Genomic DNA, 20212 nt, shown 5'->3' on the forward strand with positions numbered 1-20212 from the left:
GAGATCCGCGTTGCCGCGGCCCCGGGTTGGCGCGGGGCCCAAAGGCCGATTCCAAGTGACCTCACCGACCCAGCGTCGCCCCTTTAAGGCTCCCTCCATTACCCCTTCCCCCAACCGGAGTCCTCCGGAGACGCGGAGCTAGGGGACCCCGGCGTCCAACTCCCCCAGGGCGCGGGCTCTCCTTAGCCTCCCCTTCCCTCCCGTCATGCACCGCCCCGCCGCCCCTCCTTCCCCCGCTCTCCCTCCGCCTCTCTCTTCCCCCTCCCATTCCCCGATCCCCCACCCCTTCCCTCACTCCCCGCCCACCCCTCGCACCCCTCAAGGCCCCTCCCCCGCCGATCCCGCGCCGCGGGCCCGAGCGCGAGATACCACCGCCCCCGCCGCCGCCGCCGCCGCAGCCGCCGCCGCCGCGAGTCGCCCGGGCGGACGCTCAGTCCACGGCGCGAGGAGGGCGGGGGAGCAGCTACGGGGGCCGCGGGAGCTGTTGAGAGGAGGCCGGGGTTGGGCTTGCTCCTCCGCCAGACCCCACCCCACTCTGCCGACCCCACCCCCTCCTCCTTCCTCCCCGGGGGCGCGCTCTCGGGCCCGCGCTCGGAAGTCGGGGGTCGGCGCCGAGTGCGGGCTGTGTTGCGGGTGGGTGAGGGAGGCGCGGAGGCGGCAAGCCGGGCAGTGGTCACCGAGCCGCGCGGTCGTCGCCAGCGGCGCCCACTGGCCCGTCTCTCCAGTACGAGCCGCCGCCACCACCCGCCCCGAGAGTCCGGCCCCTGGGCCCCGAGGCTCAGCCCGCAGAGCGGCCTCCCCGGGACACCGCTGGGCGAGAGGAACGCGCCCGCGCCCTTGCCTTCGCCGTGGCCCAGCGCGCAGGCGGCGGGATGAAGGGCAGCGAGCCGGCCGCGCTGGCGCTGCGGCCCCGGGGGCGGCTCTGGCCGGTGTTGGCGGTGCTGGCGGCCGCTGCGGCCGGCTGCTCCTGGGCAGCCATGGACGAGTGCACGGACGAGGGCGGGCGGTCGCAGCGCTGCATGCCCGAGTTCGTCAACGCCGCCTTCAACGTGACCGTGGTGGCCACCAACACGTGCGGGGCTCCGCCCGAGGAGTACTGTGTGCAGACCGGGGTGACCGGGGTCACCAAGTCCTGTCACCTGTGCGACGCCGGGCAGCCCCACCTGCAGCACGGGGCAGCCTTCTTGACCGACTACAACAACCAGGCCGACACCACCTGGTGGCAAAGCCAGACCATGCTGGCCGGGGTGCAGTACCCCAACTCCATCAACCTCACGCTGCACCTGGGTAAGCGGTGACAGCCCTGTTCCTGCTGCTGCTCGCCAGCAGCCCAGCTCCCTGGCCATCTTCACCTCCTGGCCCAGCCTGCGGGGCCCAAACAGCCGCATGCTGGCTCTCTGCTCCCCAGCATGGGCCACACAGATACTCCCCTTTCCAACTTCTAAACTAGATCTAGCACTTAACATTCCGCCGAGGGCCGGGATGCCTCGCGCTAGCATCTTTGTTTGCTTTTCTGTTCTTTCTAATTTAACCAGATTTTCGCTTCCTTGATGATTCGCCATTTGGTCTGTTTTTGTCCATTTTTTTCGGAAGCGTTAATCAGAAACCCCTAGTCTCGCTTTTCTCCCTCCTCGCAGGGCCATCACGGAGCGGTCTTGGATCAGAGATAGGAAGGTCCACCTTCAGCACTTTTATCTTGTTTAAATGCCTCTCTCTCCAGGATTGAGCGTGATTGCTGTTTGCTCTATTGAATAAGCTAGAGAGCAAAGGGTCTCTAGTGAAGGGAATTTAAGAGAAGCAAATGCTTTTACTACCGGTATGGCCTATGTGTAACTAAAATAGAAATTCGCTTTTAAAGTTATTGTTCTTTAGAGTTGTTTAGCGGTAATTAAGGGCCACAAAACTATTTCACTGCTACTCCTGGAACAGAGAAAACAAAAGAAAGTGTGCACTCACTGTAATTTCTGGCCACAGTTTGGTCCCTGGGTATAAAGGCTCTCCTTACTGTCTTTCCTTTTACTTTGATTCAAAACAAGTGTAGCAACATGTATGAATGACCTTTTAGAAATCAGGAAAAGGATGTATAGAAAACTTTTTTGCTGGGTGGTAGATGAGGATGGACGTTTTATCCTAAGGTAAAAAAATCATGTTTGGTCTAAGTAAGTTTTTCTTCATCACTGAACTATATAAACAAGCAGAATAATTCATTATTGTGTTTAATAGAGTAAAGTATGTGTGAGAAACTGGCATCTGATTTGTAGAGCTGCAGTCCCCACTGCATTGAAATAATTGATTTTCCTGGTAGCTGGTAGTAATGAACTTCCAGAGAGAACATAGGGCCCAAGCCATTCTTTGGTCAAAGCCAGATCATCCTGTAAGGCTAGTATTATTTGAGGGTCTTTGAAAGGAATGTTTTATAGGCAAATAGTTCTTTTGGTCATGGTTTTGCATTTTTCTTTCCACTGCTCTCTGGCACATTAGACTCTATGTAAGTGTCAAGATTCCAGAGAAAGAATATAACTTACCAAAAGTACCTTGAAAAGTAGTTAAATTACTGTGTGTGGAGTAAGTTTTAGAAAAGCAGTGTTTAGCAGCTTTGTAATACCATTTTATTTCTAGACAAGTTATTAGGAAGATGAACTTTTGGAAAATAAGTTCATAAAGTGAAACTCTGGGGCCCCTGTTTTTCAGAGATGGAAGAAGTAAACTGTACTTCAGTGTTTTAAAGGTGTTGGAAATGCCTAGAACCAACAGTATGTTGGAACAGGTGCCTTTCTAAGACACAGCAAGAGACCTAGGGTCTTCTAAGACTTCATGGGAATACTCTTTAACTCTAGACAGCTATATGCTCTTAGGTGTTATATTTTTAAACTTGGCCAAAATTATTTTTGAAATTTATATCCAATTATTTTTGTGGAAACTTTGACTTATTAAAGTTTCTGTGTTGAATTTGGAATGCCCACCAAGTTTTACTTAATCTATTTTCAAATACTAAAAATTTCAAAGTGAAAGCATTTGCTCGATGTCTCAAAGTGCCTGAGATTCAACTGAAAATTTCAGAATACGAATCTGTTATTTAGGTAAAGGTCAGGCTGTCAATCTTGGCCTTCTGAGTTTTCTGCTGTGGGCACTGTATAGCAAAAGGTTATTTCAGGTGATTGCAGAGGTAGGTAGATTACTCAAAGATTATTTCTCTGTTACAAAGGTAAAAGATAAGACAGTAACAGTCAAGTTAGGTTGTTACTGTTGGGGAGCAGATATATTAATTTTGGGTCATGGTCATTTAAAGGTCAAAAGAAATCTCAGAGGCCATCTACTTAGGACTCTTACATGACTTTGTACCCTAAAAATGTATGCTTGGACTTGTTTTTGCTGAAAAAATCTTCTTCAGTTTTTGGTAATATTCGTGGTAAATGAAGTTCATAAAACTATGGGTTTAAAAAAGTTATTTAAAATAGTTTCCATATGAGTATTGTGATTAACTGTGAAAACATTTACTTGAGACTTTTAAGATAGACAGTTTCTAAAAGCCTGACTAGAACTTACTGTACTTTTTCTTGGATCCTAAATGATGTCCCAGAGGAATTTGTGTGTGGTTGAAAAGGTGGAAAAGGGGAGGGAGATTTGTGTGTTGTGGGGGTGATGTCTCAATCTCTCTCTCCCCCCCCCCGCTTCTTTTTTAATGACAAGGATGTATGTATACATGGAAGTTATGATCTAGAACGTATAGGCAGGGCTTTATGTATCATTGTGTGTTTTGATGTTCAGCATATTCAGTTCCTAACATCAGTTACTCCATGGGCTCTAGCTCACTGTTTCCCATGAATTCAAGTACCATGACTGTTTGTGCATCTATTAAATCTCCCATCCAGTTCAAATTTCACATACCCTTAAGCAAGTGATGCATATTGTGCTTTGCCCTTACAGAGCCTGTGAAACTCCCAAGAGAGCAGTGTGAAAGAAGCAGGGCTAGCCAACACTTTTCTCCCCTCCCTTTTGATGTTGAACTTTAAATGCAGTAAACTTTAAAATAAGCAAAGTCAGACTGCACTTATGTCGTTACAAGAAACATACATGTTTTGGCATTAATCGTAGGTCATTTTTTTACTGTAAAAATAAAACATGACATGGTGAATTAAAACAGTTACATATAATGACTAGGGAATCTCTTCCTCTTCAGTTGCAAAGTTGGAAGAGACCACCATTCACAATTTCTCATGCAGCCTTCCAGAAACTTTTCATGCATACACATGTATATATAAAATTACGTTATTGTTTTAACTGCTACCATTTGGGGGGGGTGTGGTCGGTAAGGCAGATTTTAACTGATGGCAAGGACAAATTAGATCATTGTACCATTATCATCACTTGTACAGAAGCCAGGAAAATCAGTGTGGATTCTGAAAGCAGCCAGGTCTTAAGCACCATATACAGTAATCCAGGGTGCAGTGTATCCTCAGATATAATCAGTCCAGGTTGCTGTGGGAACAAGAATTGCATTTTCTGTCTGTTGTGGAGAGAAATCTCAGCCAGGCACCCTGTTCTAAAAAGAAGTCTTATTTTGCATTCAACTTCTGGATCTTTCCTAACTTCTGTATGGATTATTCATCTGCTGTTTAAAAGTTTGGCTTTTATGTTATATAATAAGTCATAATAAGTTTTATTAGTATCAGTGGGATAGTTGATAGTAAGATTGTAGCTGAGGATTTGACTTTTATTAAACAGCCTTTTTAATTAACTTGATAGTCATTGCGGATGGAAACTTGGCAGGCTGGGTCTGAATCTTAGAGGAAGGTAGCTCTCCCCCTTTCTGAAAACAATTAGATTAAGGAAGAAACTGCTTATAAACCAACTCAATCAAAGTTTTTGGAACTCCTAAAATTTACACCAAGACCAGATTTGTTTCCAACCTCCTTCTATAAGCTTTAGGAACAGTGATTAAGTGATGCTTTTTAGGTATATCTTCTTTGTGTGTCTAAATCAGAATAATTGATATGTAAGGATACTGCATTTTATTCTGTTCCTTTCAGTGTATATTTAAAATGAAACAAACAGCAATTTTTTTCCCCAGGACAATCTTTGCAAGGTAGGTTCTGACTGTGTCAGGGAATAGTTCACTCTGGGTGACTTCACTGTGGTATTTGCACACCCCGAGGGGACACTATTTTAGTTTGTCTCACAAAGGACTGATTTACATGTTGCAGGTTTCAACTTGAGAAGTTAGGGAGCTCTTCTTTAATGGCCAGCGATAGTTGAACACAGTTTTATAAAGTTGCTGTTGGCTGTTTTCCTTTTCTATAATTCATGGCTTTTTCTGTAAATACCTTCTCCATGTTTCTAAAGCATTCAGAGAAACAATTTACGCATTAGGAGAGAAGTTGGGACTATAAGCACCCACCCCCCATTATTTTCTCACTGGCCACAGTTGTGGGAGGGTTGGTTTGACTATTTAAGTTCTAAATCCTTTTAGGAAGTTGGATATGCCTTTTGCTATGTGCTCCTTCCCCCCCCCCCACCATGCATACATTCTCATGTTACTACCAAATATTCTGCAAACATTTTTTAAATACCTACTAAATACATAGTACAGTACCTGATAGGTATACAGGATTGAAGGTCGTGTCTTCAGAAGTTTACACTCTTAGATGGAATTTTCGTACTCTGTCGTAATGATGATAAATCAGGAGTGCTTTTATAATATTTTACACTTTATGAAACTTTCAGTTTATCACTGATTAGACTTCCACAACTCAGTGAAAGCAAAGATGAGGATCCTGAGGTGGTGATTTGCCAAAAGTCACAGTGGAGGTAGGTGTTTGACTCCTTAGTCTATTGCACTAACCCCTGCAACTCTTTGCTTCTTTAACAGATCTTTCAGAAGAGTGACTAGTTTATTCCAGGCCAGCTTTAAAATACAAGTTTAGGTACACACTAATTCAGAGATGTCAGACTCCCTTGGTTTTCCTCCTTTTCCCTCTGTTCTTTTTCACTTATATTTTTGGATTCCTTTCTTTTTCATGGGACTCACTTTCCTTGAGTGAATTCCTCTTAGTCTCAAGGCATTATTTACTGTTTGCAAATTAATAAATTCTAAACTTGTATCTCTAGGCCAGCTCTTACTCCAGTCCTAAAGACTTATTGGCCATGGTCAGTTTGGGGTGTCCAAAGGCCATGTCCAAAACTATATTCATTCTTCACTGTCTTACCCAACTCAAAGTCATATCTCAATGAATGCACTACTGTTTAATCCTAAGGCTCTAGACCAGTTTTTTGCCAAGTCTCTCATAAAAGATAACCAGGCTTGATAGGCTCTCATCAGTAAGATTACTCTGTGTGGAGAGCAGATAGGATCCACTGCTGGAGGCAGGTCAGTTCTAGACAACTGTAACTCCACCCCTTTCTTTCCCACCCATCCTTACTACAATCTGTCCAAGATACCACTCTTACCTCCCATATCCAGCCACTGTGTCTCTTGAATCCTCACCTTTATCTCTACCTTATTTTAGCTTTCCACTGAATTTCACCTGAATTACTACAACAGCTTTCTAACTACTTGGTGGTCTTTCTGCCGCCATTTTGCCCCTTCTGATCAAGCAGCCACACTTTGGACTGAGTAATGGTTCTAAAATGCAAATCTGATGATACCATTTCCCAGCTAAAATTCTTCAGTGGTTCCTCAAACCTTTAGGATAAAGTCCAGACTCCTTGGCATGATATACAAGGCACTTTAGGATCTGGACTGTTGTTTTAACCTCTAGGTTTATCTCTTGTCATCTTATATGCTCAAAGGGCTGCTTCTCTGGTTTGGAACTCTTCTTCTAGGTGTCACCACCTTCAGGAATTCTTCCCCAGTTTCTCTGTCTTCTACCCTTTTCATCCTTCTCCCAGGCATGGATTAGGTGTCCCACTCACACCACCCTGTAGGTATCTACCACAGCACTTATAAGTGATATATGTTTCTTGATTTGTCTGTTACCACTTCTTGACCATGAAGTCTTTGAAGACAGTCAGGGACTTAAGTCTTTTAATTCAGTTCAGTATAACGAACATTAGTTAATTGCTTGCCATTCCTCAGCACCATATCAGTTCCTGGACGCATAGTGATTCATAGGACATTGCCCTGACCTCATGGAACTTGTGGCCTAAATGTGGAGACCTGTATCTCTAGACTGGGATGTAGGCAGATTATAGCCTACTGGCCAAATCCAGCCCAGGGTTGCCACCTCTTTTTGTATGCACCGTGCAAATGTTTTTACATTTTTCATTCAACAATCAAAAGAAGAGTGAAATTTTGTGACATGAAAATCATATGAAATTCAAATTTTGGTATCCATAAAGTTCCATTGGAACACAATGAGTTTCATTTATGAACCTATTGTCTATGGCTGCTTCTGTGCTATAAAGCGATTGAGTTACTGCAACAGATACTGTATGTCTTGACCCTCAAAGGCTGAAATATTTACTCTCTGGGCCTCTACAGCACACATTTTGTGACTTCCGCCCTAGACCAGCGCATTCAGTGTTATATAATAAGTTGTAAGTGAAAGGTGTGAGCACATAGAGCATTCACTTATCATTTTGATGGAGGCTAGAGTCTTTGTATCTCCAGTGCTTAGCAATGTGTCTGGCGTAGTGTTCCATAAACGTATGTAGAGTGAGTGAATACATGAATGCCTGAATTATAAGGAGTCCCCAGACATCGCATGCTACTTTACATTCTCCTCAGCAATACTGTGGAGTTTGTGTTTATTTTTATCAGGGTCATCTCTCTATTTTCTTGAGACATACGCCACTGTAATAGCTAATATTAAACGTGGTACATGGTTTTTTTATTTCTATAGTTTTAAAAAAAAGTTCTGAGTTAGATGTAACTGACATGGAATTGAAAGATCTGTGAGTGTCCTTTTTTGGGTAAAAACTAGACTTTTATGTGATTTGAAGTCATGTAGATAAATTATATGAGTAAGCTATCTTCTCAGATTTGAATCTCATAGTGAATATGTATTTCTGAAAATTTAATGTTAATACCGTGTGTGTTTTCTTTAGAAATGGACCTGCACTCATGTCCGTTGTTAAAATATACCCCCTTCAAGGATATCTTAAAGGGCAGTTGTGGGGAAGAGTTATAATGACATATCTGCCTATGTGTGTGGCATCATTTTTAGTTTATTTGATTCATTGGGGTACAATTAGAAGACAGGCATACCGAGGGACCCTTCCCTCTTCCCTGCGGGCTAGTGAAGAACCACGTTATAGTCGTCAGGCAGATGGACGGTCATCACTTACTTGTCTAGAGTTAACGGGTGCAGAACCAACAGATGCTTCCTTACTTGTTCCTTGTTTCCAGCTGTACCTAATTGACAGCTCTACCACTGTTCTGTTTGAGTTTCAGGGAAAAGTGTCAAAGCTCAGAGCAGAGCTGTTTGTTTATTTTTACTGCCCCAAATTCCTGAGAACATTTTTAAAAATAAGGGATTAATCTGTCCCTTATCTTAAATTGTCAGTTTCAAAGGGTAAAGTTCCAAGATGACTGTGTGCTGGTTCTATTGTCTTGCCTAAGTTGCTTGCTTTTAGATTTGTAAGAGGGCCTTGCTAGGATTTGCAAGCATCTCTTTTCTTATAAAATGATAAAAGTTAGATGTTTGCTCATTAGTGCCTAAAATTAATAGCTTGCTAAAAGTGGTTACCAGAAAACGCATTTATAGAAATGTCTCTGAGGTTTTAGAGTATTGTGCCAGACTGTGGGGACACTAAGTACATCTGCTTTTCTTTCCATGGGCTCTTCCAGGAGGCCATCCTAAAATAACTGGGCCCAGTCAGCCTGGTGCCCTATGAAGCTACATATTCATGAATTAAAATAAAGCAGACTTATCTCTTTCTCAGACAATGGGGCTCTCAGATCTCTTGTGGGAGGAGAACCCTGTGGCAAGGCTGGGAGATGAATTAGGGGATTTACATGATTTCTTTCAAAACTTTTGGAGTTATATTCCCTGGGCTCCCTTCTTTTACTCTTTGTTTCCAACTGTGTGGCCGCTTCCTGTTATATGGAAGGCAACATGGAATTTTTGTTATATCATCTTCTTTGGATTTTTATTATCTTTTTGTTTTGAAAGTTCTTGGAAATATTGATCGAGAATCAGCCTCCTTCACATTTTTTTTTTAAATTCTTAAAATAAAAAATGGAAATGGTCTTATGTAGAGTTACAGACTCAGTGAATTTTGTTTTGTGATGATAAATCACAGAGTACATGAAGGTTTCTGCTAACCAAACTGATTCTCCATGACAGTGACTACAGAGGAGGTGCCTGTCAGTGTTTTCAGAGATAAGGTTAATGGCCAGTCTTTTAGCTCCTATATAGTTCTGACTTTATGTTCTGTCTTGATTTGGGGGGAGGTTACATAGATGTATAGATATGTACAAGTTCGGAGCTGTATATTTGATATTTTTGTACTTCATTGTGTGTAAATTATTCCTCAAATTAAAAAAAATTAAACTTTTCAGTCAGGTATACAAAATAACATACTGGTGGTTTTGTTTGTTTCTGGTATGATTTTGGCTTAAAATGGTAGTGCACGAAATCTGAGGCTTAATCATCTAAGATCTGTTTCTCGTACTGTCTTTCTATTCTCTACCAGCAGTCGCTAGCAATAATAGGTGTTAACAGATGTTTCTTGGGTGAGTGGACAGATGGTTTTAATTGAAGTACCTGCAGAATGCTTTCAGGAAAGCATTCAGGTGAGCTTCATGGAAAGTCTCAGGAAGAGAAGTGTGGGGAATGGTGTGGGAAGAGCACCCATGTGTCTTTGCTCTTCTCACGTACCTTTAAGCAGGTAGTGGTTTTGGTTGATGCTTTTGTGGTTTCAAGTGGTAAAATCGTAGGTTTGCGGGTTTTGCTGCAGGTTTAGAGAATCCTCTAAGAATGTCTGCGTGGTTGTGATTTGGTTACAATACCTGGTTTTTATATAACTTATTATTTAATTTCTGTGGTGAAATCTAAATGTTCCATAAATTACTTATAGTGTGAAGACCCCATCTTCTCTCGTTTGACATGTTCTGAGTAATGGCTTCCTCTCATTGAGCCTTTCAGAATAGTAAGTCTGAAGCTTGAATTGTGTGGCTTTCCTAGAGAAGTTTATGAAATTTTGTGAAGTATTTCCAAGTAAATGAAAAGAGCTACCTACCAAAAAGAGATGAGCTTATTGGATTGTAAATCTAGTTAGTGGGCAAAGGTGTTCTGTAAATAAGGTGACCCTGGTGGGAAAATCCTTCATTTAGGGCTGTTGTAATAAGCGATGGGTGGGTAACAACAGATGTTGAGACACTCTATGTTCAGGTAATTTGTAATGTGTTTGAGGAGATGAGACAAAAACATTCACGCAGAGGGAATCAATGGGAGAATATAAGCATAGTAAAAATAATTCAGTTGAAACCTAGGGACACTGAAGAGTGTAGATTGAAGTTAGCCAGGAAGAGCTTCAAGGGTCTTGAAGAAAAATAGCAGATGGGAATGAAGGACTTTGCAGGAAGGGTGAGTTGTTTAAAGATCTAAAAGTAACTGGATAATGGTGAAGGCATTGTTTGCTTTCCATGGAGTAGTGAAGACATGCATGATGGGTTCTGAGAAGATGAGGATCCTGAAAATTAGGGGACAGAAGAAAGTAAATCACCTTTCATGGAGAACGCCCCTTCCTACCTTTTTGAATCCTCAAAAACAATTGAGAACTGTTGTTACATCCTATGGAATAATCATGTGAGGTGACTAGTGACTTCTCTGAGGTCACTAGTGACATTCTGACTTCAGGTTGGAGTCTAGACTTGTCATGGATAGGTTCTGCTCTTCCTAGTCTACCATGTTAGAACAGACTCCATGAGTGATAGAGAACTAGAGAAAGATCTTTAATTGAGGGGTGAAATGAAAGTAGGTTCTCTGAGAGACCTCTGCTTGAGGGGCTCTGGATTCGGATTGCTGCTTTTACAGAGGGCTTTGCACTTTTATGAAGAACAGAGGATTGTTGGCAATGGAAGAATTTTAGGTTTGGGGTACTTATGCTGGAGTTTTATTAATATTTAGCTCTTAATGCTTCTAGGAATTTCTAAGGAATTTATTGAATTTCTGAATGAGATCCCTGGGTTTTGTCAGTGTCTACTGATAGGAAAAGTATACCATATACCCCATTTCCTGAAGGGTGGTCAGGGGAGTGCCCCCTTATCTCCTTTCTGCCTTATCCATGGCTCTTTTCTGGTTGTTGAGAACTGTTGAATTTAGTTCAGTTGCTTACTTTATCTGACATCCTTAAAGATAAGGCTGCCAGGTCCATCTCCAAAGTTTGATTTCATTTCCATTCTGCTCCAAGTAAATTCTAACTCTTACATGGTGGCTTTTTTTTTTTTTTTTTTAGATTTTTTTTTTTTTTTTTGGGAGAGAGAGAGGGGGAGGGGGGAGGGCAAAGGGAGAAGCAGACTTCCCGCCAAGCAGGGAGCCCGATGCGGGACTTGATCCCAGGACCCTGAGATCTGGGCCTGAGCTGAAGGCAGACGCTTAACCAACTGAGCCACCCAGGCGCCCCGCATGGTGGCTTTTTTGTTGTTCAAGTTTGCCAACTAAATAGGTCTAATCAACCTTTTATGGATTGATCGATATGTAACTACTGTGGTCCTAGGAGATTTCTTTCAGGCTCAGAAGTGACTCCCTTCACCTTGGTTTCTGTATGTGCTAATTTGTAAATCTCTGTCTATTTAGTTCATGTATCTTCTCTGTGTATCTATCCTTTATTTAAGTTATATCTCCTTAGTTTCCCCAGAGCATGCTGAGCTAAGGTTCAATCAGGGGATTCTTAGACACCTAATTTTTATTTGTGTTTTTTTTTGCCTGATCGCTGAAGGAGAGGTCATAGTTCCTGCTTAGATTTTGCGTGTTGTGCTGCTGCCTCGCTACAGACTACCCTCTACTTCTTGAACTTGAGATTCTAGGATTGGTTTTTCTTCACAGGTGTGAGTTGACTGATCACATTTTAAGTAGTACTGAATCGCCGTCTTACCTTTTCTACATTTTTTATAGACCTGCTTAGCACACATTGTGTTTTCTGTGATACATGTGGCTACATCATCACATCTTAGTGACTAATCGTGTTTAAAGGTATGCTCCTTTCTTACGGGTGGTTGGGTGGGATGGTACCCATTGCTACATTTGAGGGCTGAATGTTGGGCTTAAAACGCACCCCCTCTTTTTTTGCCAGTTGGTAAAATACAGAAGCGTAAGTATTTTCCTCAAAGCTTTTCCATCAATTTTCTTCCAGGAGAATGAAGGGATTCTATTTCCAAGAGAAGAGCTTCACCGTCTTTGAAGAGGGAATGGTGATATCTAGATGACATTGAGTTGAACAGCTCTTGTTGTAAGGGCTTTCTGTTCTTTGGCAGGACTGGGAAGTGGTATTTTCCGGCTCTGGCAACACAAATCCTGATTAGAGGAAAGAATGGTCCGTCTGCCCAGATGTTCTCAAGAGCCGAGATCCTTTTATTAGGATCTGTTAGGATCTGTTGGGATCTATTAGGAACTGTTGAGGATCTATTAGGAACTGTTGAGGAATAAATGAGAGTAACTTGGCAACGTAAAATGATTCGATCTAGATGTGGATTTTCATGTGAGGGTGTAGTTGCCTTGGTTTAGCAGTTGGTCTGTCCACCTGCACCTCTGTGCTGTGGTTCCTCCCCCAGTGGCTCCTGCTTGTCTCAGACCTTATTCTGATAGGACTCTTGACCTCTGTTGTTTTGGTGTCACCAAATTTTTAGATTATTGCCATTTTAATGCCAGACCATGATCTGGTAGAGATGAGCCTCCTTGGATGGGGGTGGGTGGCTGGGGATGTGAGGGGAGAGGGCAGTTGGAAACCAAAAGAACAATCGTGTACTTCAATTGCTTTGGTCATGTGATTGCCTTTCATGGAAAAAGTGTCATGTTCTGTGGGGTTGAGTGTCTAGGAGTAACTTTTAGAGTGGCTCTCTACAGAGTTGAATTTATAGCAAATATTTTAGGTAAGTTCATGGGATAGACAGTCTGCTGAAAACCAAATTTGTAGAACTCTACTAGATTATGAAAGTTTCTGGGAACATCTGTAATGCAGCTGTAATAAAATTTGTTTACTTTATCAGGATTGCTTTAGAGGCTCAAGCTGGTTTGTTTACTGCTGTTTTCAGCATTCTTGCCACATGCCAAGAAATAAGTGAGTATCAACTCCTGGTGGAATTGGGGGTCATTCAGTTTTATGGCCATTCTAATAAAAGTTTTGGTTTTAAACTTAAATCCACTTTAAAGCTCTTATATCCTAGCACAAGACACAGATGGTGAATTCAGGGTACCAAAAGATGGACTGATTCTGGAAATTAACATACTTTCCAGATGTTTGGAGAATGTAGGCTTGTTTTCTCTGCTGCTGTTTGTGTTTTCCTTTGTGTACCTGTATCTCTGCTTTCCTGTGTTTTTATAGGAAACTCCCTTGGGGAAGGGGGTGGGGATCTGCTTTTTGGTTTGGGAAATAAAATAGGTATTAATTTTTTTGCATGAAATATTTTGAATTGGTATTGCCATTTTCTGTGAGAGAAAGGAGAGGCAGCTTTGTTCCCACGAGAGGGAGATTGTTGGGAAGGGTGGGGGTGGGGCTGAGACTCTGGAAGTAGTAACTGGAAACAGACTTATTCACATCTCTAGTGACTTTAAATTATGAAACGGGTCACTAATGCTCTGAATCAGCAGACTTTTAACCATGCCTGACTAAATAGACCTTGTTTTTGAAATTCACAGCAGTGCCTAGATCCCTGCTGTCTTTTTGTCCATCCTGCTAACACACAGCTGTTTCTGTTCATACATTATTTTGTGTTCAACTGCCTGGTTACTTCCTCAGGTCCCTTTTATGGTGAATAATGAACACATGGGAGTTTTGAACGCCCAAGTGTGTGGTTATTCAAACAGGAAGTCTCAAGGAAGCACAGTAACCTTGTCAGAGGAACAAAAGATGGAACTGGAAAGGCCATTGATGATTCCAGGCTTAAAACATCTGCCAGGAAGCATCTGACAATTTCTGAGATACAGACATTCTGCATCCTACAAATGGGATGGTTTATTTGGAACTTGTTCCCTTTTTTTTTTAATGCTTAGAGGATTAAGCCCTAACCCAAAATAGAAATGGAGGCGAAAAAGGAAGTAATGTGACATTATTGGCATTAGAAGCAGGAAGGTAGCTCTGCCTGTGGGGTTGACTGTGGGTCGTAGGAAAGAAGGTGCAGCATCTCATCTTTACCGAAAGGAGCAATGGGGCTGCGCCCAGAAACAAGTAGATGGGACTTGACAGGGGCTGCCAGAGCTGACGGGGTTGGGTGAAAAGATGATGTCATGCCAAGCCTTTGATTATTGAGCACGGGAGGAATATGAGATAAAGAAGAATGTGGATGCTGCATGAAGAGCATGCAGTCTAGTGGGGGAGCAAGGATGTGTACATCAACAAATACACTCAGGCAAAACCAGACATGCCATAGGAGAAGGATAAAAATCCCATGCAACTGCAGAGGAGATCTGATTATAGCTGATCAGGGTAAGTGACTTCCAAGAACTTTTATGCAGTGACCTTCCTGATTCCTATCAACCTTGAGATTCCTTGATTGTACGATAGAGGACTCTTTAGAATGAGTCCAGTAAGTCCTGATTTTTAGATTAAAAATGAAAATTAAATCTGAACAGCAGTTCACATTAGGCAAGTGGGGTGATGCAAACGCTAGAGAAAGAATTCAGCTGTAGACTTAATTAAGGGAAGCGGTAGCATTCAAAGGAGTACTAGTTGTGTTCATTGTATGACTGGAACCAGTCATCGTAGACGTGTTCACCCGGCACAGGGGCCACATCTTTTCTTGAGGCCTTACCTTTTTTTTTTTTTTTTGATTTATTTGGCTACCTTCTAATTGTTCTTTAGAACTCATGCAAATTTCAGCTTTGCCAGGACGACTGTGCTGATTTCTAATGCCTCCTGCCCCTCCATGGCACTTGCATTAAGTTGTTTGATACATTCATTTCTAAAAATCCATGAACATTGGGGCGCCGGGTGGCTCAGTCGGTTAAGCGGCTGCCTTCGGCTCAGGTCATGATCCTGGGGTCCTGGGATCGAGCCCCACGTCCGGCTCCCTGCTCAGCGGAGAGCCTGCTTCTCCCTCTCCCTCTGCCTGCCACTCTGCATACTTGTGCTCTCTATCTCTCTGTCAAATAAATAAATAAAATCTTAAAAATAAATAAATAAAAGTCCGTGAACATTATGCATGCCCATGAGGTAAGAGGTACTACATTGTTTTCTCTGTTTCCCCTATTAGACTGAGTTCATTGAGGACAGGACTCAATTTATTGATTTCTTCATTCATTCACCTAACAGCCACTTCCTGAGCACCTGTTCCGGGAAAGGCCCCACAAAGTTCTGGAGACAGGGCAGAGAAGATGACCTGGAGCTTGCCTTCTGGGTGAAAAGCATGCAGTACGGAGGACCTGACCCGGGGAGGAATTCATTTGCTTTCTTTTTCCCGTTGACTTTTTATCCCTAGTGAGGAACATACTACCTTTTATATAGTAGTAGGCGGCTCAAAAGTTTGCCGAATGAACGAATTCCTATTTCTCTGAGGCTATGGCCACAAAATGCAGATGAGGCTGAGAAACGGCAATTTTGTCTAGATTATCCCGAGATGGAGTTTGCCTTTTAGATAGGGCTCTTGAAATTGGACAGGTGGGATGGGATGGTTCGCACATGGTGTAGGTTCCTCATCAGCGTTGTTAGGTAAGGACTGAGGCACAGTAGCAAAGAGTCCAGCGATAAAGTAGTATAAAAACATTGAAGTTTGTTTCTCGCTCGGGTGGTAGTCCTGAGGTAAGTGGCAGCAGGGTAGCTGTGATCCACACAGAGGTCCTGGGACCCAGGGTCCTTTTATCTTCATGATCTGCCGTGCCTTAGGGTGTTGTCCTTGTGTGTGTGGTGTGGTTGAAGTTGGGTGATGGGCACTTCTGTGTTCCCGATGGGAGGACGCTGCTGAAGGGCGGATGCCTAATTCTTTTTTTGTATTTAATTTAATTTATTTTTTAATTTTAGAGATGGGAAGGAAGGGGCAGGGGGAATAGGAGAGAGAGAATCCCAAGCAGGCTCCATGCCCAGTGTGGATCCCTACACAGGGCTGGATCTCACAACCCTGAAATCATGACCTGAGCTGAAATCAAGAGTCAGACGCTTAACTCACCGAGCCACCCAAGGGCCCCATAATTCTTAAGACCCAAGACCCGAAAGTGGCATACGATCATCTGCCATCTGAGAGCATTTAGTCACCTGGCCACCTCATACATACCAGGGGCAGGGGTGCGGGGGCTGGAAAATGCAGCGCTGCTGGGCGGCCCTGTGGCCAGTCTCGGATCTGCTGTGGTCGCAGAGAGGGAGAACTGATTCTGGCAGATGGGTCTGGCATGCCTGCACGTCTGCTCCGCTGGTAGAGCTGCCGGCTCCAGCATCCTTTCTCTCTCAAGTTTTGGTCTTTCTGAAGCACCTTCTTTAGAGGATCTAGAAAAACTAGCAGACATACTCTTTGTGGACCCTCATACTCTAGGTCTTCAGGAGAAGACCCGTGAAGAAAGGGGGTGCACCCTCATTCTGCTCTTCCCAGTGTGCAGCCTTCACACCCCACCGTTGCAGAGTTCTTTTATTCTGAGACATCACCAGTTTTCATTCCCGTGGTGCCCTCTTGTAGTGAGATCTCCCTGTGTTGCTGCTGAATGTACTTCACCTGGTGGGCTCTGTCCCCGCTCCATCTTGGAGGAGCACATCCCACGCAGTATCATTAAATCTTGGTTTACTTGACAATCCCGAGCATGTATGTATGTTTACCTTCAGCTGTGATGGATGAATAAAAGCTCTTTTAAAATCCAGATGTGTCTTAGATATGAGGATTCCAGAAATGATAAAACAGTGCCTGTTGTTTGTACCACTCTTTGGTCATTTGAACATTCCGTTTTGTGCTGGAATCTTTTTAAATGTGTATTTATCTTTTTATTCAATATGTGTTCATCGAGGTCAGGAACTGTGTTTTAACCCCTAATTAGGTCAGCAACTTAGAGCTAGGCACTTGACTTGGGGAATCATAGTAAATTTTGTCAAGTGGGTCTGTATTAACTAACACCTGCAGCAAAAATTTCAGTATTTCTACAACGAAACGTTTTCACATTTGAGGGTGATTAAAGACTGCAATGGCCTCACACTAGTTCAATTTGTGTTTTGTTGTCAGATGTTATGAAAATGCTGTTTAGGATTTTTGAATGTAGAATCACAGAGATAAGAAATTATGGACTTGCATCACATTTGATTATATAAAGTATACCACTTTTTACAGATAATGACAATAGGATTATTAAAGATCGTAAAAATTTGGCATACAATAGGCGTATGATAAATTTGTTACTTAAATAAGTGAATAAAGTCCATTTAATAGGGACTTTTATTTCATTGAAAGGATGAATTTTAACAGATTTATTCTAAGACCGTTTGAGTGGTTGGGTTATTATATTAAATTATAGAAGTACAAGTATGGCATTACATAAATATTTTTAAAAAGTAGTAGTGATTGAATTCTAACAAAAAAATTATGACTTTAAAGACAAAAGTCTTTTTTTTTTTTTTTAAAGATTTTATTTGACAGAGACACAGCGAGAGAGGGAACACAAGCGGGAGTGGGAGAGGGAGAGCAGGCTTCCCGCCGAGGAGGGAACCCGATGTGGGACTCGATCCCAGGACCCTGGGATCATGACCTGAGCCGAAGGCAGACGCTTAACGACTGAGACACCCAGGCGCCCTGACAAAAGTCTTTCTTTTAGTCTGTGGGCATTGGTTCATTTTTTGTTTTTGATTGTTTTGTGTAAAAATGCAGTTTCATCCCTGGTGCCTGTGTGCAGTCTTGTTAGGAACCTGGCTATATTAAAGCCATTTCATTTGAGATACTTTTTGAATTGGGAGTTAACTCCGATATTCTTCTTGTTCTCAGAAGCAGATGATTTTCACAATATCTGTGTCCTTACTCTCTCCCTGTCTACCTACCTCCTTTTTTCTTTCTGTTCAGGTGTTTTAAATCAGTAAGAAATTGGTGTCTCTAGGAATCTTTAAAGAATCACTCATGTTGGGATGCCTGGGTGGCTCAGTCGGTTAAGCGTCTGCCTTGGCTCAAGTCATGATCTCAGGATCCTGGGATTGAGCCCTGCACCAGGCTCCCTGCTGATGAGAGCCTGCTTCTCTCTCTCTCACTCCCCCTGCTTGTGCTCGAGCTCGCTCTCTCTCAAATAAACAGATCTTTTTTTTTTTTAAAGATTTTATTTATTTATTTGACAGTGAGAGACATAGTGAGAGAGGGAACACAAGCAGGGGGAGTGGGAGAGGGAGAAGCAGGCTTCCCGCCGAGCAGGGAGCCCGATGCGGGACTCGATCCCAGGATCCTGGGATCATGACCTGAGCCAAAGGCAGACACTTAACGACTGAGCCACCCAGGCGCCTCTCAAATAAATAGATCTTAAAAAAAAATCACTCATGTTGATGGTTATAATGGTTATAAATGACTGCTTTTGCCTTTAGGGTTCTCTATCATGGTTTTTGCTTTCTAAAAGATTATGGTGTCCTTGAATTCAAATCTTTTTTTTTTTTTCCTCAAACTCATTGTCTTTATTTACTCAGAGTCCTTTGCTGTCACCCTATGCCTAAAATATATCCCATTGTCCTCTGGGTTTTATCATTCCAGTTTCTTTTGGAAGGAAATTGCCTTCTCTATAAATTCATTTCAGCATTGTAGAAGTATGATACAACAGTACGTATTGTACCACCCAGTGATCATACCACCTTGTTCTGCAATCTTTTTAGTGTGTATTTTGTTTCTTCATATCAGCTCATTGGAGAGCTATATTTTAAACCATTAGGTCAGGAACTTAGAGCTAGGTACTTGACTCGTGAACTCATAGGCATTTGAATGTTCTTCGGGAGACCATGGCTTTGGAAGAGTGTTTGAAAGAGCTATGTTTACTAATCTTTGGAGAAAGACCACAGAGCTGTTTTTTCAAAATTTAAGATATCCTGTGTGGACAGTAATAATAGAGGACCTGTCCATTTGTTCTGATGAACTTTCTTTCAAGAACAGGAACATAGCTGAAACCAACAATAAAATTGTTTCATTTTAAGAAGCCTCCTCTTCCTTTCCAGGATCCAGGATGCCAAGTTAAATACCTTTCTTTTTTTAGAATACTAGAGTTTCTCAGACTGAGACTTTTTAACAGTTTCTGTTTCACCAAATACAAAGTCCTATAAAGTAGGTGTTTAAATTCCTTCTTCATGTCTTTTGAAGGTTATTACAATATAATACTTCTCTTTTATTTTTTTTATTTTTTAAAGATTTTTTATTTATTTATTTGACAGAGAGAGACATAGCGAGAGTAGGAACACAAGCAGGGGGAGTGGGAGAGGGAGAAGCAGGCTTCCCGCGGAGCAGGGAGCCCGATGCGGGACTCGATCCCAGAACCCTGGGATCATGACCTGAGCCGAAGGCAGACGCTTAACGACTGAGCCACCCAGGCGCCCTAATACTTCTCTTTTAAATACTTAATACTGATTGTTAGTGAACCTAGGGACTATTCCTTTAGGTAGGAAATCCTGTTGTCACCTGCACTAGTGGTTCTCAAGTACTCACCAGTGATAAATGGAATCATCTTGGGGCGCCTGAGTGGCTCAGTTGGTTAAGCGACTGCCTTCAGCTCCGGTCATGATCCTGGAGTCCCGGGATCGAGTCCCGCATCGGGCTCCCTGCTCGGCAGGGAGTCTGCTTCTCCCTCTGACCCTCCCCCCTCTCATGCTCTCTCTCTCTCATTCTCTCTCTCAAATAAATAAATAAAATCTTAAAAAAATAAAATAAAATAAATGGAATCATCTTTGGAGGTTTTTTGTGTTTTGTATTGAAATACATATGGTCAGCTGCGGATTAGTATGAAGTGTTGTTTTGTGTTTATAGGTAAATACAAGTTAAAATAGATAATTACATTGTTTGTGCAGCAGATGATTCTGTTTCAGTGCACAGAAATCCGGAATAGAAGTGAAAACTTCTCTATGGAGTGATCGGTAACTCTAGGAGCACGTCTATCCAACTTATCCACCCCAGGTATCCACTACCCTC

The 20212-nt window shown here is 42.7% G+C and overlaps 1 protein-coding gene across 1 annotated transcript in view; it reads left to right on the forward strand.

The window, feature by feature from the left end:
- The first annotated feature begins 749 nt into the window (after window positions 1–749).
- The window catches only part of LAMC1 (laminin subunit gamma 1), a 126359-nt gene continuing 106896 nt past the window's right edge, over window positions 750–20212 (forward strand). Inside the window, exon 1 of the mRNA XM_021682860.2 lies at window positions 750–1287. Within this exon, the coding sequence (XP_021538535.2) occupies window positions 873–1287 (415 nt within the window). The 5' untranslated portion in view covers window positions 750–872. The remainder of the gene's footprint in view (window positions 1288–20212) is intronic.

The sequence above is a fragment of the Neomonachus schauinslandi genome, chromosome 6, assembly GCF_002201575.2.
Source record: "Neomonachus schauinslandi chromosome 6, ASM220157v2, whole genome shotgun sequence".
NCBI classification, from domain to species: Eukaryota; Metazoa; Chordata; class Mammalia; order Carnivora; family Phocidae; genus Neomonachus; species Neomonachus schauinslandi.